Here is a 23,703-nt window from a genome sequence, read left to right on the forward strand (position 1 = left end):
ACAGGTGGCTCCATGCAGTGATGGTACTTTTGCCCTAAGCCTCCAGCACCCAAACCTTTCCTCATCTATGCACTATTTAATGCATGGTTCCATGTCTGTCCTTTCTTCCCATGTGGAGTGCAGCAACCACCACTGGTCACCTCTTGTTCATAGCAATAATTGTGACATGTCTCCCATACTGTGACTCTCCCAGTTGTAGATTTTTAAAGTCTGATAGATTTTAATGAAATTTATATTCCTGAGCCTAGGATGGTGCAGTCCTTTCTGTGGGGAAAAGGGGGGGGGAAGTTCCCCCATCTTAGCCTCCTCCCACTGCTGACATGAAGCTCATTGCACTGGGTTGTAGATGAGAAGGAAAGTCTAAATCTCAGTTGTTGCTTGCTTGCAGGAGGACTATCTGTGCTGAACAGGAGATGCTACTGCTGCTTTAGTTTCCCCTTCACATAAAGATGAGCAAAGGCCTGCTTGGGCAAAGGAAAGGGCAGGATAGGGTCCCCTTAACACACTGCATTATGAGAGCATAAAACAAGGTGTCAAAGGAGAAGAGAAGGTGTCCTCCATCTAGCTGGGCCCTTTGCAGTGCAGCAGCCTAGTACGGGGGCAGAAGCGGGGCAGTGGGCATGGTTCTGCGGGAGGCATGGGGTGAAAGGCAGGATTCAACCCTGGTATTACAGTCCTGCAGGCTGACACAATCCTGTCTTCTCTGGGAAGGGATGCAATCACAGGTCTAAGCAGCCGAGTGTCATTTTCCTTCCTTGCCGATTTGGATTCTTCACTGTTTTGCCAAAGCCAGCCTGACGGGCCCCTTGCTAAATGATTCTGCTGAGGTTGTGCCAGATGAGATAGAGGAAAAGTCTGATCTCTGGAATTTGGTGGAAAAGCAGCATTAGTAGAAGGGCTGGTCTCCCCAAACTTTGAACTTTTTGCTGAGCCTCTTGGATGACTGCAAGATAAAAGGAAGGAGTCAGTACACAGAAAGAGGTGCTACTCACATATCTCTGCGTGTGAACCATCAATGACAGATATGTCTTGGACAGCATGTTCCATGGGTCGCCAGTAGTTCTTCCATGGAACGCTCTCCAGAGTTTGGCAAGAATGGCAGAATAAACCAACCTATCCATGCCCAGGTTCCTTCCAGCTCTACAGCTGCCTCTCTGTGGGGTATGCAGCCTTGTGGTATCTTAACTCCAAGTGTTCCTATGTACCTGGACCGGCAGCTGCTACTCTCAAGCTGTTTCAGCGTTAGAGACAGACTAGGGCATGCCTCATGCTGGCTCAGCTGCAAATCTCGCTCCATGGCACGCTTCTCTTCTTGTAGTTCTGTGGAGAGAAGGCAAAGAGACCATGTCCTACTACAAATACCACTCCTTCCTAGCAGCACCAGGGAATAGCAGAAATGTTCTATCTGTACACATTGTGATGCTGTATTGGTTCCTCACCCCTCTTCCCTCTTGACTACTTTGGGCAATGGTGCGAGGCCTTGGCTCAGCATACCTGCCATAGTGGGCTCATATATTTTCTTAGGCAGCTGTGTAGCACACTGATGTGCCTCCTCCAGCTGGCACTGTAGAAGAAAGAAAACACATTCTAAAGAAAACAATGTTGCAGAAGTTAAATACACAGTTTCCCCAAAGGTGAACACATCCAATCTAAGGGGACTTAGCCCCTCATGTGGTACTCTATTTTCTCTTCCCAGACGTCTTGTTGTCCCAGTCACTGCAGAAAGCTAACAGGGATAGGCACGTGCATTTCTAGCCATTCAGTGAGCAACACTAGTTTCTCATTCAACTGAAGAATAGGTATACTAACTGTTTGCAACCATGAGTTATTCTAGCAGAATTTTCCTTCTTCCAGAATTCACTGGCATAATGCTGTAAAGCAAGTTTTGATGAGCAGAGGCTGACAGCAGGGGGTCCAGTTGCAGCTGTTCTGCAACTCAGTGTGATGTTTTCAGACCTGAGATGCTGTTCTGCCATCCTGCTACCTACAGTTATCTGTTCACCCTTCACTCAGTTGCACAAGCAAGGAATCTCTTGAGCTGTTAGGACAGACAGAGCTGGGGTAGAAATTAAACACTCTTTTAGTGTTACCCAACCTGGTCCTTTTGAAATGCCATGGAGGCCCTACTTTCACTTCTGAAGATTCAGCCCTTACCTGTAAATGAGAGATGTATTGTTCCAGAGCATGGCATTCCTCCTCTAGCAGGGTCCTAGAAAAAAAATAAAAATGAGAGCGCCAGTGAAGTCTGTGGGCGGCTTGGAGCAGAAGGCAACTGCCAGCTTTGCAGACATAAGAAAGATGGGGGGAATCCTCCTAACTCTTATGTTTCCCTTTTCAGCTCAGAGATTTTAAATTCAAACATAAATTGAGAGGGTATCCACCAGCTCTTGACAGTTGTACTTCACTGTGCTTGAGTGAAGGTGATCTAGCCCACTTCTGAAGCATTTTGCAGATCTCTCTATATAAAGGCAGAAACACTCTAACCTTGACTACCCTCCAGTACATTCTGCACTCCAGTTATGAGTTTCTCAAGTTGCTTACTGTCAAACCGTTTCTGGCATATCCTGGCTCCATGGGGGTGGAGGGGGAATTTCCTCTATCTACTCTCACTGCCTGGAATCTGCAGGAGGCCAGGAGCACAGCATGGGAGAATCTCTATACAACACTTTGTGATCTCTGGTTGATGCTCTGCTAGGAGCTGAGACTGCACCCACTTGCAAATGCTGTACTCCTGTTTTCTATCCCGCCCAGAGGGCTTGGTGGCATCTGCTTCTTAGGCCTCAAGGCCTTGCTCTCACATGTCAGAATAGTATGGTGTACAGAGAGATGCCTCTCCTCCTTCTGCTTACGCACATAGGAGAGAAGGAAATTTTGAAAACCTTGCCACTACCAAAGCTCAATCTGGTTCACTTTTTGCATCTACACAGAGTAAGATGTGCATTTCAAGAAATTTGGAAAAGAGTTCTTGCAAATCTCTCAGTGCTCTTACTTGTTTTCATACCTGTGGGAGTGGCCATGTTGGTAGGCCAGACTGAGAAGGAACAGATTAGGAAGAGGTTAGAATACAAGCCGCCTGAGCTCATCTGTACATGTTTTCTTTCACACACTGCCAACTCCAGCCATCTTTCTATCTCCACCACCTGGTGCTCTCCCTCCCATACCTGCACAAGGCACCCATAACCTTTTGTGTCTCCTTTCCTCTACGCCAGTGCTACTCAGGTGGTGTGTGGACTGGCAGACTGGCAGCCATAAGCCATTGGCTGCCATCCTTTGATGAATTTCCAGGAAAGAAACAATAATGTGGTAGAGAAAATTGTACTAGTCACTGTGGTGGAAAAAATTGCTAGTTTGCCACATCAGATAGTCTGAGAAGCAGTGGTCGACACCATCTGTCCCAAGAAGAAAGAGTTGGGAGCAAAGAAATTAAAACAGAGCATAAACTTACCGAAGTCGTGAGGCTACCTCACCAATACAGGCAATGCTCAGTTTATTACAGAGGGGTCCCAAGTCATTAATAGTTCTGGAGGACAGTGGCCTGGGAAAACAGAGACTGGATAAGTCCTGAGAAACTCAAAAAGAAATAGCTGTTCCCTGTAGCCAGTTAGACCCAGTGCCTGCAACTGGTTGTTCCTGCACTTTAAAAAGTATGGAAATGAGGCAGTCATAGCAGCATCTGGAAGCATGCCTGGGGTTCTTAACTTTCCTTCCATGTTCCCTGGCCTTTCTGGTTGCTTGTACTCCTGCCTCCTGGATGGACATTACAGGGTAAGGGCTACCCCAGTTGAATCACCATGGTTCTCAGAACTTCAGCCTAGCCCTGGAATTACTTCCATGCACAACTGCAGGGAAAGAGTGGTGAGCTCTTGAAGTAGAATCCAAATGCAAATGGTCACCATCTTGCTGTAGATTTGGAGCTAAGAAGATAAGCTTATGTGGTAAGTAAGCAGACATACTTTGGACTGATAAGAAAAGCATGCACAGAATTCACAACACACAAGGCTACCAAACTCATCCCACCTAAACCCTATAAGTAGTGCAAAGCTACACAGTACTGTGCAGGGCCATATGGGTTTTAGGTTCATGTTCTCCACCTCAAAATAAGCATATATATTCTTAGACTAAAGAAAAGCTTTGGGGGGGGGAACACAAAAAGAAACATAAGAATTAGATGTCCAAAATCAAGACTGACCAGTACATTTAAGATAAACATACTATTATTAATACTACAAACACTTGATATGAATAAATGCAAACACACTTCTAGATTTATGTCACAATGGGAGTGAAACTACCATGTGCAGCCACTACTTGTAAGTCCCCCAGTCTGTCTGAGGTTGAAAAACTGGACAGCAGTGATGAGCACCAAAGCTGCCACATAAAAGCAGCAAGAACCAATTGCTGCTAGAATTCCAAGTGTGCAGCATGTGATAATCTGTGGTATCAAGCTTTCCTGACTGAAATAGACACACTCAGACCTGGGTTTTTGGACCACGTGTGGTGCCACAAAGCCCAACCCATTGTGCCCAAGGTGAATTTGGTGGGAATGAGTCACAGCCTGATGCACCCTGTGTAGAAATCCTACCTTTTTGCAGACGGAGCTATTCCTTGATCACGCCGGATGAGAGCACTACTCCAAGATGGAGGCTGTCCATTGCCAGCATTTGCCTTCAGAGCAAAGGTGATCACATGGGGGCTGTATTTAGCAATTGCACAGTCTTGGTCCCTGAAACGAGACACAGTAAAAAGACATAAGGTAATGCCTTATCCCCAACCTCTGGACCAACAGGAACAGGAGAAAGCAAGTCTTTTCTATGACCCAGCACTCCTGCCAATTGGGATTCAATTCACAGAGAGCTCCTCAACGTAAAAGGTTGAAACAAGCTGTACCAAGGAAAACAGTTCTCACCTTTTGGACAGTTCACGGGAAGTCATAGCCTGTGACTGCTTTGGAGTGCAGAATGCTACCAAGAGGGGAATTCTTTTAACATGAATGCAGCTATTTGGAGCTTCTAGTTGGGGATGGGGCAATGGCAAAGAGTAAAGGGGGAGGAAAGCTTTCATGGGCATATGGTACCACTGTGAGGCCAAATGGTCCAGAGAGAAAACTCATTCCTACTGGCCAGTCTATTCTGATCCCTGCACCCACTGAGCTTTCGGTTGTTTTTACAGGAGAAAGGCAGGGAGTTTGTACAGGTGCCAAGGGTTTGTACAGGTGCCGATTCCTGACCTCACTTGGATGAATGACCCTTTTGGGGACATAATCCCGGCCTCAGGCTATGGTCTAAACACACCAGCAGAACAAAAGCGCCAGCTGGACCAGCATTCCTAACGGTGGTGCTCACCTCTATCAGATCTCTGTATGGAAGGGTATTAACAAAGACTGCATGCTCAGGATATCATGTGAGACAGGGAAGCATCATGCAAATCAAAAATAGACAAGTGACGCATGGTCTTGAACAAACAGAGAAGCCGCATTTGAATGGCCAGACACACAGACAAGTGAACTGCTCCATTCCCATATCTCTCTGGTACAAACCCAGTTCACTGGACATTCACCACATAAGTGGCCACTACCTTCACATGATACTGGAAGTGGCAATCAGGCTGCAATGAAACTGGGAATCCCTAAAGCGCTTCTGGAACAATTACTCTGCGATCATGGAGGTATCATGGATACCAAATCATTCTGGCTTTCCCAACCTTGACTGCCCTGAACAAAGGTGAGATAACTCACCCATTCTGAACACAGATCTACCATGGAGCCCTAGCGACCTCATTTTTTCCTCAGAGGCGCCTCAAGCTTTGAGTTGTTCCGATTCTCCTTGCTCCATCAATTGCTACCTGCCCCCAATACAGCTCTTAATCCTCTCAAGTACCTTCCCTCCTGCAATGCTTTTTGCTGGAGGCCAATCAGAAGAAGACGGATTTCCTCCCTCACCAGCTCCTTGAGGTGAGGTGGAGCAGCCAGCAAAGCCAAGCTGTCAGTTGTTTGTAGAGAGCTCTGCTTCAGTCTAGGGTGGCCTAGCTGCACGTCCTGATATAATTCCAGCAATGTCTGCACCTGTAAGTTCAGTTCAAATGGATTAGGGACATAGCCATGCACAGATACACCCATGGGCATGAACTGCAAAAGCATCCTCCTGGTTCCCAAATCAAGAGACACTTTAGCTAAGAGACTGTTACCTTGCATGTGTCTGATCTCAGAAGCTAAGCAGGATCAGGCCTGGTTAGTACTTGGATGGGAGACCGCCTGGGAATACTGGGTGCTGTAGGCTTATACCATAGTCTTTTGAGACTGAAGGTTGCCAACCAAACTTTAGCAAAATATATTATTGATTAAATAAGAAATAAGATATTTCAGAAACATTCTCCCATCCTGAAAAGGACAATCAGTGGCCAAGTTGGGAGTCAAAACCTAGCTCTGGGTTCTGGTTCACCCCAAGCATGGTGGTGGGCAGCTACATTTCCCATAAGTCCCAATATGTGACAGCTGTAGTGAACAGATGTGTTTCATGCATCAAAATTGTATCAGTTTGTGAGAAGGAAGGAGGGGATACTGGTTAAAATGTTGTGTCACCATCAGATGTTTGCTCTTCCAGCCTATCCCCTCTGCACAATTGCACATTAGGCTCATTTCCTTGCTTGCCCTCAATTCTCTTATTTTTTGCATGACTCCCATTTGAACATCTTTGCTTGTTCTACTCCATCTCCCCTCTTGGCTGTCCGAATGTCCAGATTATTTTCTGGACCTCTTTGCTCCCTGCTCCTCCCAGGCCTCTCTCACACCCACCCAAACACTCTACATTAACTGGATAATGCGACATCTCTAAACTCAAAACACTGAAAGATTCAATTCATATTCAGTGAACCTTCTGTGTTTCTTTAGAAGATACTGTTTGCACTCAATAAAGAGATATTCTATAGGTATTATAAATTAAAAGAAATGTGGTAGAAAGATGTTCAATGTGCATGGTATCCTTTGGGATGTACGTGTCTGTTCTAGACTGGAAAAAAAATATATGACAATGAAGGAGGACATTTTAAAAGGTGTGACATACTTTATGGACAGAAGTCACTGATGAAAAAGTAGGAAGAGCTACAAGAACCATGGCTGTAATTATGCATCTATCCCAATCCCTGCACATTCCATTAAAATCAGTGGAAGTTGTATCAGTGGAGCTCAGCCCAACATCACCAAACCAGATTGCCTGCCTAGCCTCTGTCTGTCTACAATACACTCTGTTTGCCCTCATGTTCAGATCAATATATAAAGGATAGAACACACTAAATCAGGGGTGTCCAAACTTTTTGGCAAGAAGGCTACATCATCAATCAGACACTGTGTTGGGGGCTGGGGAAAAAAATTAATTTACATTTAAAATTTGAATTCATGTACATAAATATAGATGGAACTTATATAAATTAATGAAGGTCTTGATAGCTCAAGATCTTTAAAAGGCCTTACGTAAAGCAAGGCTGGCCTTACCTTCACTGCCAACGCTGCTTCACAGACATGAAACAGCAAGCAGCAGAAAAAAAACTCAGCCCACAGCTCATCTGCAAAGCAAAGATTGAACATTTGGCCCTTATGTTGAGAAAAGTTGTGTCGGGCCAGTGTGGGCTCCAGCAAGCGTCCAGCGGGCCAGAGGCTCATTGGAGACTGGGTGCTTCCCGTGGGCTGAACTGGGGGTCCCTAAGTGACAAAAATGGCACCTGGACGAGGGTTTGGGCACCCCTGCACTAAATTAAAGGAGACTGCTAGTCTAAAGATACAGAACGGGGATGTAAGAGAGGCAACCCAATCCTATCCTGTACTGGAACAGGCAAGCCGACTGGCCTGTGCTGTACCCAGTGCAGGGTAGGAGGTGGTTGCCATGCAACTTGGAGTAAGGGGATTTATTTTCTCTTAGCCCATGTAGCGTAGCAGCCATCCCAAGGGACTACTTGGATCTGCGTCAGTGAAATTGCTGGCACAGATCCAAGCAGCCTGGACTACTCAGGAGGGGGGTTAGGATACAGCCTAGATCACCCAGGCCAGTCCCACCCCGTCCTAGGCCTGGTCTGCCTACTGGTCCACCAATCCCCAACCCATTACACCCTCCCCGACCCTCTGTATGGGCCACCCTCAGCCTTTGCCAGTCTGAATCTAGCAAGGGGAGTCAATGCATGTCCTTGAGCTGACCTCTTCAGCTTAGAAGGAGGTGCAAATGTGCCTTGCAGCAGGTCTGTGACACTCCTGGGCCACTGCAAAGGACTTGCACCAGCCGAAGGCCAGCTTAGACTGCGCCCTGAGTATTTAAGGTCAAGAATTAACCTTTCAGGCTTTTAGTCTTTTTGCAGAAAATGGGCAGGGTTGCCTGGACTTATCTATAGCAGCACTAGTCTCTAGCTACTTGTTCAACATTCATACTTCACCCCAGGCTGGCCCACAGCAGTTGGCAAGAAGTCACTGCATGGTTGCCATCCACACCACTGACACTCCATAAAAGGCACACAGCTGAGGACAGGCCCCCCCACCACATAACTGTTCTGCTCCCCCCTGCAAGGAAAGGCAAGGTCATGCAGCAAAAATACCCCAGCTGCAATTAACACAATGTAGGACATTTGGGGGGCAAACAAGCTCTAGAATTCCCTTTTTGGCTTCACACATCCACAAGGGGATCACCACAGTCACTGCTGCTGCCCTGAGGAGTCCCCCTCCCCAGGTATCCTAAAGGAGGAGGGGAGGGGACACATAGACAAGAACAGAGCTGACAGAAAATAAGGCTTGAGAAGAAGTGGTAACAGAAGCAAGGTGAGGGGCCCTTTAAGGGGAGTCAGAAGAGTTTATTGTTCACAATGGAAAAACGTCAGTGCTTAACTTTGGCAAGGGGGGGGGGTTCCAAGCAAAGCCCTAAACCTGGGTTCTGGCAAATAAAAGGGTGCCAGCTGGCCAGGGTATGCTGCTCTCCTGGCTTTAGGGAGAGGTAAGGCAATTACCATGTGAAAAGTCTCAGGATGTTTACTGGTACTTCTCAAGCCCCAGTCAGGGCCACACTGAATAAAGAAAGGGCATGAATGGCTGGATGAGAACAAAGGGCCTGGAATAGCATGGATAAGGGGCTCTGGCCAAGCATTAGGAACCAGCTGAGCCAGGGATTGAAAAATGGTGACCCTGCAGACCAGGGAGGAGGCAACTGCATTGTTTCACTCCCTCTCAGTTTTGCTATCTAGCAGCAGAGATTTTATCCCCTACAAAATACACAGAAAGCATCTGGGGCTGCCAGCTCAAAATGCCAAAATTACTGCAAGTTGCTTCAAAGTAGTGTCTATTTTGCCATGGATGCTCACAATGAGAGTCTGCAGCCAGTCACTATTTAGTGGAATATGTGCTTTTTCAACTACAACATCAAAGGGACATCCAGAAGGAAGAATTAGAGAGGCAGAACTGGAATACAAGTAATTCAGGGGTGGACAAACCCCAGCCTGGGAGCCATTTGCAGCCCTCAGGGACCCCCAATCCAGTCTGCAGGGAGCCTCCAGTCTCCATTGAGTCTGTGGCCCGGCAGAGATTGTTGGAGCCTGAAACTGCTGGTCACAAACACCAGACACGTGCTGCAGGCTGAGTTAGAGCAAGGCCTTTTAAAGTCTCCATGTGCTGTCTGCTTTACTCTGGGCATTATTTTCATGCCCCCCCCCCCCACATTGCCTCTGAACATCTTCATGTGTTTCTGGCTTGGTCTGTACGTTTTCCCTGTGCAGGAGGTGTGTGGCAAGCAGTTCATAGTTCTCATGTGCTTCGGCATGCCTGTATTATAGTTCTCATGTGTATTATAAATAAGCTTAGTAAAATCCATTCATTCATATAAGTTCCATCTCCAATGTATTCATTTATGTAGATTTTTGAAATGTAAATTAATTTCTTTTTTTCCAGCCTCTGACATAGTGTCAAAGGGATGATGTGGCCCTCCTGCCAGAATGTTTGCTCGCCCCTGCACTAATCAATAGCGCTTTATCCTGCAGATGCCTGATCTTGTCTGATCTTGAAAGCTAAGCAGGTTCAGGCCTGGTTAGTACTTGGATGGGAGACCGCCTGGGAATACCGGGTGCTGTAGGCTTATATACCATAGTCTTTCGAGACTGAAAGTTGCCAACCATTCACTTTTCAGACACAAAAAATGAGCCATGAGACAGCCAGTGTGGCATACTGTTGGACTTTCGCTACTTTGGCCGGAAAGAGCCTAGTTCAAATCCCACTCAGCCATGAGCTCACCCAGTATCTTTAAGTTAAGCTCTACCTCTCAGGATTGTTGTGAGGATAACGTGAGACAACCCACATCCATGCATGCCATCCTGAGCTCAATAGAGATGGTGAGACACAAATGTGAACATTATTATTAACAATAATAACTTATTCTGGAATAACAGTTCTGGAAAAGGCTTCAGGAGTCAACCTCGAGGCAAAATCAGGAGCCGGAGTCCCTTAGGCAGTTCATGGCTGAACACAGTCACATTCTGGCAACTCCTGCGACGCCGCTGGAACCAACCGTATTGGCTTCTGCCTTTCCATTGGACCATTCCAGCGACGTGGAGAGGGGGGATTTGCTGCATGGGTAACAGCCTATCCTCCATACCTTCTTTACCCAGGCTTCGCACACTGGAGAGGACACTCCAACTTCGCCATACGGCGTCGGCACAACACAGGAAGCAGCAGTTTACCGGTTATAAGTCTTTGCTCGATTGGCGTAGAGCATGACGCCAGGGGCTGCTTCCAACGGTGGGAGAGATCATTGCATCTCATTGGGCAGCTACCGCCCGCCTTAAGCTGGGCAGTCCCCAGCCAGTAAGGTGTTGCCTCGCCACGGTCCGTTAACCTCATGGGGTGCGTGGGGTTTAGGGTGAAAACCGACAAGCGGATCGACAACTCTGCACCATGCAACAGAAAACAGAAAACTACTGCCCTAAAGCTGGGCACCTGGAACGTTAGGACAATGACACCTGGCTTCTCTGATGACCTGCAAGAAATAGACGACACACGCAAAACAGCTGTCATCGACATGGAGCTGAGCAGACTGCAGATGGACATCGTCGCCCTTCAAGAGACTAGGCTGCCAGATTCCGGATCTGTCAAGGAGAGAAATTTCTCATTTTTCTGGCAGGGAAAACCACCAAACGAAACCAGGGAACATGGCGTTGGCTTTGCGGTCAGAAATACCCTGCTGAAATCCATCATCCCACCTACTGTGGGAAGTGAAAGAATTTTGTCCCTGCAGCTCCAGTCATCAGCAGGACCTATCACTCTCATCAGTGCTTATGCACCGACTCTGTCGTCTCCAGCAGAAGCCAAAGACAAATTCTATGATGACCTGGCCACCACTGTCAAGAAAATCCCTGTAAAAGAGCCATTGTTCATCCTCGGCGATTTCAATGCTAGAGTTGGTGCTGATAACAGTTCATGGCCCACTTGCTTAGGTCAGTTTGGCACTGGGAGGATGAACGAAAATGGCCAACGCCTGCTAGAGTTTTGCTGTCATCATGGTCTCTGTGTCAGCAACACATTCTTCAACACAAAGCCCCAACATAGAGTCTCTTGGAGACATCCAAGATCAAAGCACTGGCACCAGCTCGACCTGATCCTCACCAGACGCTCCAGCCTTCCCAGCATCAAGATCACACGCAGTTATCATGGTGCTGCCTGCGACACTGACCACTCCCTGGTGTGCAGCAGAGTGAAACTGCAAACAAAGCGACTGTATCACACGAAAAAGGAAGGAAGACCTCGCATTGATACCAGCAAGACCCGGGATCAGAGAAAAGTGGAGGAATTTGCACAAGCGCTTGAGGAATCTCTTCCAGGCCCGGCCGACGCAAACGCATCCAACAGATGGGAACATTTCAAGAATACCGTTTACAACACCGCCTTGTCCATATTCGGCAAGAAGACCAACAAGGCGGCAGACTGGTTTGAAGCCCACTCTGAGGAGTTGACACCAGACATTGAGGAAAAGAGGAGAGCTCAAGCAGCATACAAGGCCTGTCCCAGTGAGCGCAACCTGCAGGTCCTCCGAACTGCTCGCAGCAAAGTCCAACAGACTGCCAGGAGATGTGCTAACGACTACTGGCTCCAGCTCTGTTCCGAGATACAGATAGCAGCTGACACGGGCAACATCAAGGGGATGTATGATGGTATCAAGCAGGCCCTAGGTCCAACACAGAAGAAAATTGCCCCTCTGAAGTCTGCCACAGGCGAGGTCATCCAGGATCGGGCGCAGCAGATGGAACGCTGGGTGCAGCACTACTCTGAGCTATATTCCAGAGAAAATGTAGTCACCGAAGAAGCACTGAACAACATTGAGTGCCTGCCTGTGCTGGAAGAGCTTGACAGTGAACCAACCCTAGAAGAACTTCACGTGGCCCTGGACTCCCTTGCCTTTGGCAAGGCACCTGGAAAAGACAGCATCCCTGCTGAAGTCCTAAAATGCTGCAAAGAGATCATCGTCACTGAGCTGCATGAAATCCTCTGTCTCTGCTGGAGAGAAGGTGGAGTACCTCAAGACATGAGGGATGCAAACATCATCACGCTGTACAAGAACAAAGGTGACAGGGGTGACTGCAACAACTACCGCGGCATCTCTCTCCTTAGCGTTGTAGGAAAGCTGTTTGCCCGAGTTGTACTAAAGAGGCTCCAGGTACTTGCAGAGAACGTCTATCCAGAATCGCAGTGTGGATTCCGAGCCAACAGGTCCACCACTGATATGGTATTCTCCCTTAGACAACTGCAGGAGAAATGCAGGGAACAACGACAGCCACTCTTTATAGCCTTCATAGATCTCACAAAGGCTTTCGACCTGGTCAGCAGAGACGGCCTCTTCAAGATTCTCCCCAAGATTGGATGTCCACCCAGGCTCCTCAGCATCATCAGATCTTTCCACAAGGACATGAAGGGCACTGTTGTCTTCGATGGCTCCACATCAGACCCTTTTGACATCCGAAGCGGAGTGAAGCAGGGCTGTGTTCTTGCACCAACCTTGTTTGGGATTTTCTTTGCTGTCCTGCTGAAGCATGCCTTTGGAACTGCAACAGAAGGCATCTATCTCCGGACCAGATCAGACGGAAAGCTCTTCAACCTCTCCAGACTGAGAGCAAAATCCAAAGTCCAGCTGAAATGTCTGCGTGACTTCCTCTTTGCCGACGATGCAGCTGTCACTACCCACTCTGCCAAAGATCTCCAGCAGCTCATGGATCGTTTTAGCAAGGCCTGCCAAGATTTTGGACTGACAATCAGCCTGAAGAAAACACAGGTCATGGTTCAGGATGTGGACTCACCTCCCTGCATTACAATCTCTGCGCATGAACTGGAGGTTGTCCATGACTTTGTGTACCTTGGCTCAACGATCTCCGACACTCATTCTCTCGATACCGAGCTAAACAAGCGCATCGGTAAAGCAGCTACCACGTTTTCCAGGCTCACAAAGAGAGTCTGGTCCAACAAGAAGCTGACGGAACATACCAAGATCCAGGTCTACAGAGCTTGCGTCCTGAGTACACTTCTGTACTGCAGCGAGTCATGGACTCTTCGCTCACAACAGGAGAGGAAACTGAGCGCTTTCCACATGCGCTGCCTCCGACGCATCCTCGGCATCACCTGGCAGGACAAAGTTCCAAACAACACAGTCCTGGAACGTGCTGGAATCCCTAGCATGTATTCACTGCTGAAACAGAGACGCCTGCGTTGGCTTGGTCATGTCGTGAGAATGGATGATGGCCGGATCCCAAAGGATCTCCTCTATGGAGAACTCGTGCAAGGAAAGCGCCCTACAGGTAGACCACAGCTGCAATACAAGGACATCTGCAAGAGGGATCTGAAGGCCTTAGGGATGGACCTCAACAAGTGGGAAACTCTGGCCTCTGAGCGGCCCGCTTGGAGGCAGGCTGTGCAGCATGGCCTTTCCCAGTTTGAAGAGACACTTTGCCAACAGTCTGAGGCTAAGAGGGAAAGAAGGAAGGCCCATAGCCAGGGAGACAGACCAGGGACAGACTGCACTTGCTCCCGGTGTGGAAGGGATTGTCACTCCCGGATTGGCCTTTTCAGCCACACTAGACGCTGTGCCAGAACCACCTTTCAGAGCGCGATACCATAGTCTTTCGAGACTGAAGGTTGCCAATACAGTAATAACTTATTTAAGCATCAGTCATGAACATAATTTAGGCACAGTGGCACAACAGGTCTTCTTTCAGAGACAGATACGTGCATTTTGGTTCTCAGGTTATAGTGGTATAAATGTTTAGATATCAGTATAGAACAAAAAGGGACAGTGTAGAGCTCTGCTGTCTTCTATATAGAGTGCAAGAACACTGTAGCATTTTCCCAGTCTGCTGAAATTTTTTTTTTAAAGCACCCAAGATACAGAGTACTGTCAAATAATTATAGAAATTTGGGAAACACATAAAACTCATTGTCATCATTGCATATCAACCTGCTTTCGGCAATGGTTGAATTAAACTCCAGCCCTAGGCTACAGATGGTGCTTATTGAATGGAAGGTGTGATCTCACTGTATGCCTGTGTGGGTCTTGTGTCCAGCCTTAAACATCTTAGGGCCCAATCCTATCCAACTTTCCAGCACTGGTGCAGCTGCAATGCAGCCCTGAGGCAAAGGAACAAACGCTCCCTTACCTGGTGGAGGCCTCCATAACTACCCTCCCACCACAGGGTGCAGTGCATGGCTATACCAGGGCTGGAAGGGTGGATAGGATTTGGCCCTCAGACAGGAGACCCTTCAATCAATCAACCCCTTTTGACAAACTGCTGCTGCCTCTGCATGAGATCTTGACTTGATCTTTTGTTCTGATGCTGCTTTGGCACTAACCACTAGTACTAAGCTTCTCACTAAGGCTAGTGCATGTTGACAACTCTCCCACACAGCATTTCAAACAGAAAACCCAAAAGACACACACAACTCCATTTCACACTCTGGCCTGGAGGTCCAAAAGTCCTGTACTTAACCTCAGCATGAAGCTCTAAGCTCCGTTCCACAGCATCAGCACCCAAGATGGTTTTCACCTCCAGTCTCTCACTGGGCAGGACTTGTTCCTCCACCATCCTCCAGAGGGATGGCACCGGCTGCTGCAAGGGCTCCCCAGATGCATCTGACAAGGACAACATTGGGGCAGGGCCCAATTTCAGCATATAGGTCTGATAAAGGAAAAGAGAGGCAGTGCAGATGAAGCTGGGAATGACAGATCCATAACACAGGGATGTCACACAGCACAGTGGCATACAGCACACTCCTCCCCTCAGGCCCAGGGCAGCAGCCATGGGGCAATAAGTATGCAGAAAGTCCCTGGCCTGGTACATACCAAACCAATATATACAGACAATAATCAAGGCAACCAGCTGCAATAATAGAGGACAGAGTGCCGATACCTTTAACCACTGTATAGAAGGGGGAATCTTGGTAGGTGCAGCTTTTTAAAACTCTTCCATGTTGAGCTGCACCTGCCCAAATTCCCTCTTCTCTACAGCCCTTAAAGGTATAGGCACCCTGTCCTCCACTGTATCTGGTTACCCTGACACTAATGGATCTTCATCTCCAGCAAATAGGGTACCCATTTCCCCTTGCCCCCACCAGTGTCCCTGCCTGGACGGACGGCGCACCTGGCACTGTCTGGAAAGCCCTGCGCGCAGCGGCCAGGAGGCAGAGCCTGCTTCCCTGCAGATCGGTGGAGGCTCTTAGGAGTATAAACCCGCTCTCTCCATGGAAACGCCCCTCCTCGTTCTTCAGAGACCTCGCCTCTTAAAGGACCCGCGGCAGGAGGCTGAAGTTCGGGGGGGGGGGAGAGCACAGCAAAGCCCTGGTGTGCCTGGCTATGGGTTGCTGTGCAAGGCGCTTGGGGCTCCCCCCTTGGCGCTTTTGGCCACTCAGCTGCTGCTGCTGAACTGCTTCTCCTGCCAATTCTTGCTTCCAGTACTGTAGTGGGAGAAAGATGTTGTGGGGGGGCTTGTGCTGGCGGGGAGTGCCGGAAGCTGGCAACTGGGGAGTGCGCCTGCTGAAGGAGGTGCGGATGGATGTGGAGGGCTGGCGGGTGGCGCGTGCAGGCAGAGCAGAGCAGGAGGTGCGTCGCGCTGCCCCTTCCTCTCAGGGCTCAGGTCCCGCCCGCCTGGCTGGGGAGGGGGCGCTGTGCCCCTGGCTGGGCGGGCTGGGCTGGGCTGGGCTGGGCTCGAGTTTCATGAAGGGGCGGGCCGGGCCGGCCGGGCCGGGAGGCGGTGGCACAAAGGCCGAGGCTCGCTGGGGCTGGCCAGGGTGGTTCTCAGCCTCCAGACGGGACCCCCTCCGGGGCACGGAGGAGCTGGTCGTCTGGGCTGGAGCAGACTGCATGCCCACTGCCCTCGCCCCCCTTCTTCCTTCCTCCTCCAACTCCCATGCCCAGCGGGGGCTCCTCCTGGCGCGGTCCCGGGGTTTAGCGATGCCCTTTCCCCTGGCACAGCTGAGCCTGGCGCTGCTGCTGACTCTGATGCCCATGCCAGGGCTGGCCGGGCCGGTGAGCACCTGCGACGCCAACGGCAGCCTGTACTACGTGGGCGAGTGGTACTTCCTGAACAGTGACCACTGCACCCAGTGCGAGTGCACGGCCGAGGGACCAGCCTGTGCCCGCACCGAGTGCGCCGCCCTGCCACCTGCCTGCATCCACGTCAGCCACTACCCCAGCGACTGCTGCCCGCGCTGCGAACGCGTCGGCTGTGAGCACCGCGGCCAGGTCTACGAGTTGGGGCAGCACTTCCAGGTAAGGCGTCGATCGGGCTGGAATGGGGGGGGGGGAAGGATGCCGGGCGGGCACCCACCAGCTCTGGAGGTCTTCCTAAGCAGCAGGAAAAGTGGATGATTCTGTGAACGAGGTCAGGAAAGGAACTCCTTGAAGTCACCAAAACTCTTTCTTTTCTGAAAGGGAGGCCTGGAAGCAGGAGGAATGCTGGCGCCAGCCATCCTCTCCTCCCCATTTTTAATTTTTCTTCAATTTTTGGTAAATGCAAAATTTAAATGGAATTGTGGACTGACTTTTTCCCAGGCCAGATCAGTGCCTGAATAACAGAGCAGTGTGAAGCCTCCCTAAATCAAAGCTGCTTGACAATTCTAGAAAGGACTAGGCTGCCCCTGACTTCTGTGCCCCACTCCCCTCCCACCCTTTATTATCCCCACTTGGCATTGACCATTACAGCATCTTTCTTCGGAGCTGGCTATCGCTGTTAAAATTGCAAGCAGTGTATTTTAGGATCTGAGTCAGCTCAAACAATCTCTGGCCTGTCTGAGCTGGGCGCAGAGGGTGGGGAAGTTTCTGGGCATGAGCCCAAGGGAGTTAGGCCCTGTCCCAAAGTCTGCAGGTGGAAAGTCAAAACCTGCTCCATCCCTCTAGGAAAAAGGGTAATTGAATTTTTTCAAAAAAATAAGAGCACAGATGGAGAAAGGATGGATCCTTGTAGGTAGCCAGAGAGTGGGCAGGAGCGTACTTCCTAGGTGCTGGCCCTGTTACCCAGAATGTCCCCAAACCATCCCTTGACTAAGCAACACACTGAAAATTCCTTTGAGAAGCAGGGATTTGGGGATGAATAGGTGCAACCTCGAATGCCCAAAGAAATGTGCTCAGCCCTCACTTATCACCAACTCTCCATGTCCACCCCCCCAGCTCCTGAGATGGCAAGATTCAGATGGTCTGGGTCCTGGGCTTCTGGGGCATGAATGTGAATAATCTTCTGGCTGTTCCTCAGCAGCTCCCAGAACTAGAACACCTTGGATGTGCTCAAAAGTGGATAGTGGGATTAAAGTAGGTTTGGAAAAACAAATCATTTTAGGAAGAAGTACAGTATCAGGAACTGAGGGCCAATCCTATGCATGCCTACTCAGAAGTAAGTTCCCTTATAGTCAGTGGGGCTTACTCCCAAGTAAGTGTGGCTAGGATTGCAGCCTGAGCTGCTTAATGTTTAGCATTACAAGAACCAACTTAGACTGATAAAAAGTGCAAAGTATTTTAAAATAAATAGTTAGGGTACACGTGATGCATCACTGTAACTACATCACATGTACCCTAACTGTATTTATTTTAAGTTACCAGCACCCAGACCCCAACAGAGTCAGCAAATGTGAATGTTGGGTAAATCTGAGCATCATTGTCATATAGGGGTGGTGGCTGTGGCCAAGTGGCAAAGCACCTGATTTGTATGCGGTGGGCCCCAGATCCAATCCTTGGCATCACCAGGTCAGATTGGGAGGTACTCCAGCAGGAAACCCCTGGAGAGCTGCCAGTGCAAAGATAGCAGCACTGAACTGGATAGATGATGCTCTAGTTCAGTATGGAGGCTTTATTTGTTCATAATGTTGAAGTAAATGTGAATCAAAACGGTGTACTCTACAATAAATAGAAATAGCAAGAACCCCTGCCCATCAGCCAACAGTTTGAAAGGACAATGTGGAATCCCCTTTGTGGAAGATGTGAGAAAATGTCTGGAGAAGCAATTAAATGATATGATAAATGACACATTTATCAGCTTTGGGATCTTTGCCACATTTGCAATACTGATAAAAGCCTCACACCTGGCACAAGGGACCATTGTCTTTGTTCTTTTATTTAAGTTTAACAAGAATAATCATCATTTTTCTTTTCAAAAATAATGAGATTTAACAAAAAATAAAGGTCCAAGAGACCAATATCTTCATTACTAACTACTGGACTGCTTTGCTAAGGCTGCAACCTTATCCACACTTTCTTCAGAATAAGCCCCATTGAACAGAATGGGATTTACTTCTGAGTACACACACACACAGGATTGTGCTGTTAGTGACTTCCAAGGCTTTATCAGTACCCAACCTGGAGGTTTGATGTGTGGGAACTATTGTGTAGACTAGAGAGGGAATTTCAAACAGGCAGGTGGAATTTGGGAATCCCCCCCCCAAGGTAGTGACGACAGACCTGATCCAGCATTGGCTGAGCAGGAAGGGGACAAAGGAGAGCAAAGAACAAAATCCAAAAACCTTTACTGCCTAGAAGGAATTAGAACTAGAAGGAATGGGATGATGACAGTGGTAGCTACTTTTCTATTTTTCTTCTAGTTTAATTGACCCCAGCATCTGCTCCTGAGGTACATGAGGGGAAATGGACTGAAAAAGAATACCAGTATTTTTTTATGGAAGAGCTTGATCCAATGATGCTATAGTTGGTTTGTGGTCCCAGCTTCATGTATCTTGTCTGGAGGGCTCAGTGCCACTGATGTAGTGGTAAATATTGAAGTCCAGGAACATCCCCATAATACCCCCATTGCCACACCCCACTAAGACTATACAGTTGATTTTTGTTGTTGTTGTAGTATATTACTTCACTGGAGTGTTTTTTCTCCTGCCACATATTTCTACCTTGAAAACTTTACTTTGTTCAACAGTCTAGCTCAGTGAACAGTCTACCTCACTGGTTCCCAAACTTTTCAGCACCAGGACCCACTTTTAAAAATAGCACACTATCAGAACCCACCTAGCTTTATGAGACTAAAAACAGGTTTCATTTTACCAGTCACTCAAGCCTCTGCTTTTCTCCCTTTTACTATGGTGGGGGGGACGGACTTCCCTCTAAAGCAGGGGTGCTCAATAGGTGGATCGCGATCTACCGGTAGATCGCGAGGCAAAATGAGTAGATCGCAGAGTGCTGACCCCCCCCTTCAGGTGCCTCTGGGAGGAAAAGCCGGGAATAAGGCCCATTGTACTCAATGGGGCTTACTCCCAGGTAAGTGTGGCTAGGATTGCAGCCTCACAGCCTAATCCTAGGCATGTCTACTCAGGAGTAAGTCCTGTTATACTCAGTGGGGCTCAAGGTACACCAACATACATTGTACACATAAATGTTATATGTTATGATGGCGCAAACATTGTAAAAAAAACTCTGGTAGATCTCCGGGCCTTGCTGGGTTTCAAAGTAGCTCTCGAGCCAAAAAAGTGTGAGCACCCCTGCTCTAAAGCATTTGTTGAGCTCCACATTCATCTGATAGGTGGCCTTGCATTCCCCTCAGCCTGCCCCTCGCAGTGAGTCAAGGCACATTTGCCTACTCCCGAATAAGCATGCATGTTCTGCTCAGCTTCAGTTTCCATAGGGCTTATTACATTTACCTTGTCAGCTATCAGCTTGTCATTTTCACTGCCCACTAGAAACTGGGTCGCAAACCACTGGTGGGTCCTGAGCCACAGTTTGGGAACCTCTAGCTCATTCCATCCCAAATTCTTGGAGTGGATTACAGTGGTTTAAAACAAGGGTGTCCAAAGTTTTTGGCAGGAGGGCCACATCATCTCTCTGCCACTGCATCAGGGCCCAGAGAAAAAAGAATTAATTTACATTTTGAATTTGAATAAATTTACATAAGTTTACATAAATGAATATATTAAAGATGAACTTTTATGAATGAATGAAGGTGTTACAATAGCTCAAGGCCTATAAAAGGCCTTGAACAAAGCAAGGCTGGCCTTTCCTTTGCTGCCACTACTGCATCACAGACATGAAAAAACAAGCAGTGGAGGGAGCCTTCATCCCACAGCTCACGCAAGAGGTCAAACAGTCGCCCTTGTGCAGAGAGCAGTTGCGTCGGGCCAGTGTGGGCTCCAACAAATCTTCAGAGGGCCAGAGGCTCATTGGAGACTGGGGGCTCCCTGAGGGCCTCATTGAGAGGCCTCGAGGGCCGCAAGTGGCCCCAGGGCCAGGGTTTGGGCAGCCCTGGTTTAAAACAAACGTATAAAAATGGGAAAATACCATTAAATATATTTCTGATAAATATAAAAATATTGTGCTCACCTATGCATGTTTACTCAGAAGTAAGTCCTGCTGTGTTCATAGGACTCACGCTCAGGAAAGTTTGCATAGGATTGGAACCTTAATAATGTCTCCACAGTCATTCCTTGGGAAAGAATATTTGCTGGGGTGGGTATGTTGATTTCCCAAGGCTAATTTCTCAGTTTGCCTCCTGCTAAGCCTGATAGTTCTTCTCAGCTAAGGCCTTTTTGAAAAATGTGGCAGCACTTGAGCTCTCCTGTGGATAACATAATTGCTCCTGCTTTGCTCTCCCCCACAGTCAACTACACTTCTCCTTAGTCTCTGCTTAGCATATATTAGGAGGTCTGGTAATTTGGTTTCTATGCGGGGCTATTATTTCACACACATACACGGTACACTCCTTAAGTGCATCAGCCAATAGATTTGCCCAGTTTTCAGCCCACAAAAATGTTGGATTAGGTGGACAAAGTTTTAGGACCTCCCTGGGCCAGAGCCAGCCTGCTACACAAACTGTCACTTCAGTTCTACGGAGCTTTGTAAACAAAATCAATCAAGTCTTGGCTCATAGTGCCCTCTGATGGTGCAGTCCCAGAACTGCTGCAGGTTTACTCCACACATTGAGAAACAATGGGCCTTGTTTTCCTACTGTGACCAACCCACCTTTTTCGCAATATTTGAAGCAGATATACCATGCATCCAAGACCTTCACCCAGGCGTATGGCGTCCTCTTTCCAAAGCCCCCCCCCCCAAAAGACATGGCTGATGTGACTGAAACTGCAGAATCTGCCTCTTCTGCAACATGTTAAACAATCCTTGTGTGCATCGGCATATTGACAACTGATGGTACAGAAGCTGCTATGTAAAGGAATGGGGAATAACTATGCAGGAGCCCTGCCAACTTCATCATAGTGAGCTCCAATACTGTTGTGCATGTATAGAGATGGGACTGAAAAGAGGCAACTAAGGGAGGGAGAACATGATGGAGGCTTACAAAATGATGCAGAGAGAGAAATGTTTTTCTCCCTCTCACAGCACTAGAACCAGAGGACAGATTTAGGGCAGACAAAAGAAAGTACTTTGTCACATAGTGCATAATTAATCTATGGAACTCATGGCTAGATGAGTTCATGGAGTTCAAGTCTAGCAATGGTACGAATCACAATGGGAACATGCTACTTCCAGACTGAGGCATGCTGCCTCTGAATACCAGCTGCAAGGGAGCCACAGCAGAAGAGAGGCATCCCTTTGTCTCTGGCTTGTGGACTTCCCAGAGGCAACTGATTTTCCTGGCAAATTGATGCTGGACTAAATATAGGCCTTTGGTTTGACTTGTCTACTTATGTAATCTGCCTTGCCAAATTAACCAATTTTTCTCTCCTGCAGCCATCAGAGTGTGAGCAGTGCACCTGTGACCTAGATGGCATCGCCCGCTGCCTAGTGGCAGACTGTGCCCCTCCACCCTGTGTCAATCCCCTCTATGAGAAGGGTCATTGCTGCCCCACTTGCAAGGATGGTGAGAGATGTGCAGGGCAGGGACAGAAAGTCTCCTGCTTGGTTTACTGAGGGTCTCTATCCTAATGGGGAGGGAGAGGAGAAATGGTAGGCCAGGTCAGCCAGCTTACAAAACAGTGGGAAATAGGGTCCGCTTAGGAGAGCCCATGAAGAGGGTTGAAGGGCACCCTGTCTCTTAGCACTAACCAGGACCTGCTGGGGGGCCCTTTCCATTCAAGGAATTAGCACAGCAATGGTCCTGGCTCCTGCTCCAAGGAAAGGAGCATCCCAAATAATGAAAAAATGCTCTTCAAGCACTATGAAAGAACAGACAATAGCACAGCATCTGATGGATCCCAGGTGCAGATCCAGTTTGGGGGGGGGGGTGTTACAGGAGTGGAGTGAATTGTCCTTCAAGACTCTTGAGCTGCCTGCTATTTCCATGTCTAAGATTTACGAAGTGGCTTTTGCAGACAGATTCTGACACACACTCTTTTCTCCACAGGGCCTAATTGTTACGTAGATGGAAGTCGGCAGCATGTCATCCCTGCAGGGGAGAGTGTCTGGGTGGGGCCCTGCACCCACTGCCGGTGTCATGATGGGCAGGATGCTGGCTACTGGGAAGGAAACCGTGTAGCCAAATGTGAGCAGCTTCAGGGATGCCGCACTACGATCAGGCACCACTCTTAAGCTCCTTTAGGCAACCAGCCAAATGTGATCGGCTACAGGGATGGCGCACTACGATCAGGCACCACTCTTGAGCTCCTTCAGGCAACCAGCAGGTCTTCAAACCATCTTCAACCCCTTTGCATAACTCCCCCTTCTGTTGTTTCCAGTCATGTACAAAAGAAAGCTCCCTTGGAAGGGACACAGTCCCTTCCAGTCATATACACAAGCAAGCTCCAGCCCCAGCCCCTATCAGAGCTACTACATACAAGACTATCTTCATAAGACAAACACATCATCATAGGAGAAGGGGCTATGGCTTAATGGTCAAGAACATGCTTTGCCTACAAGAAGTCCTAGGTCCCATCCCTACCATCTGCAAACAGGAGTGGGAAAGACCCAGCTGAAATTCCAAAGAGCTATTGCATAGATAGGTTCATGCAGCATAAGGCACCTTCATCTGTTCATAACCAGACCACTTGAAACAGAACCCCTTAATGTTTCCCTTGATTTAGGAGATCACCCTCTCACAGGTTACCTATCAGTTCTATTTTATCACAGCACCTTCTGAAGATTTCTCCCACTATTTAAATGTTTTCACCTGTGTGTAATTCTGAACCATGGCAATAAAGGCTCTTTGTAGAATAGCTCTCTCATCTCTAGATTGGGCAGCCACACTTCCTACACCAGATCAACCAAACTCTCTTACAGACAAACAAGAGGGGCAAATGTAGTATGTCAAGTTTGGCCTGAAAGTGTCGCACTT

At 48.3% G+C, this 23,703-nt stretch overlaps 2 protein-coding genes across 2 annotated transcripts; one reads left to right on the forward strand and one right to left on the reverse strand.

The window, feature by feature from the left end:
- Nucleotides 1-193: 193 nt before the first annotated feature.
- CCDC24 (coiled-coil domain containing 24) lies at nucleotides 194-15,688 on the reverse strand. The gene is made up of 9 exons (XM_066623401.1): nucleotides 15,637-15,688; nucleotides 14,986-15,174; nucleotides 5,877-6,061; nucleotides 4,583-4,723; nucleotides 3,446-3,535; nucleotides 2,155-2,209; nucleotides 1,495-1,564; nucleotides 1,206-1,320; nucleotides 194-943 (listed from the first exon to the last, which is right to left on the reverse strand). Exons 2-9 carry the CDS (start codon nucleotides 15,166-15,168, stop codon nucleotides 562-564), a joined length of 1,221 nt encoding a protein of 406 aa, XP_066479498.1. The 5' UTR covers nucleotides 15,169-15,174; nucleotides 15,637-15,688; the 3' UTR covers nucleotides 194-561.
- Nucleotides 15,689-16,187: 499 nt separating this feature from the next.
- Nucleotides 16,188-23,584, forward strand: LOC136649690 (von Willebrand factor C domain-containing protein 2-like). The gene is made up of 3 exons (XM_066626496.1): nucleotides 16,188-16,763; nucleotides 22,164-22,293; nucleotides 22,777-23,584. The coding sequence occupies exons 1-3, from the start codon at nucleotides 16,209-16,211 to the stop codon at nucleotides 22,959-22,961; spliced, it is 870 nt and encodes a 289-aa protein (XP_066482593.1). The 5' UTR covers nucleotides 16,188-16,208; the 3' UTR covers nucleotides 22,962-23,584.
- Nucleotides 23,585-23,703: the final 119 nt, after the last annotated feature.

Source organism: Tiliqua scincoides, chromosome 4, assembly GCF_035046505.1.
Source record: "Tiliqua scincoides isolate rTilSci1 chromosome 4, rTilSci1.hap2, whole genome shotgun sequence".
NCBI classification, from domain to species: domain Eukaryota; kingdom Metazoa; phylum Chordata; class Lepidosauria; order Squamata; family Scincidae; genus Tiliqua; species Tiliqua scincoides.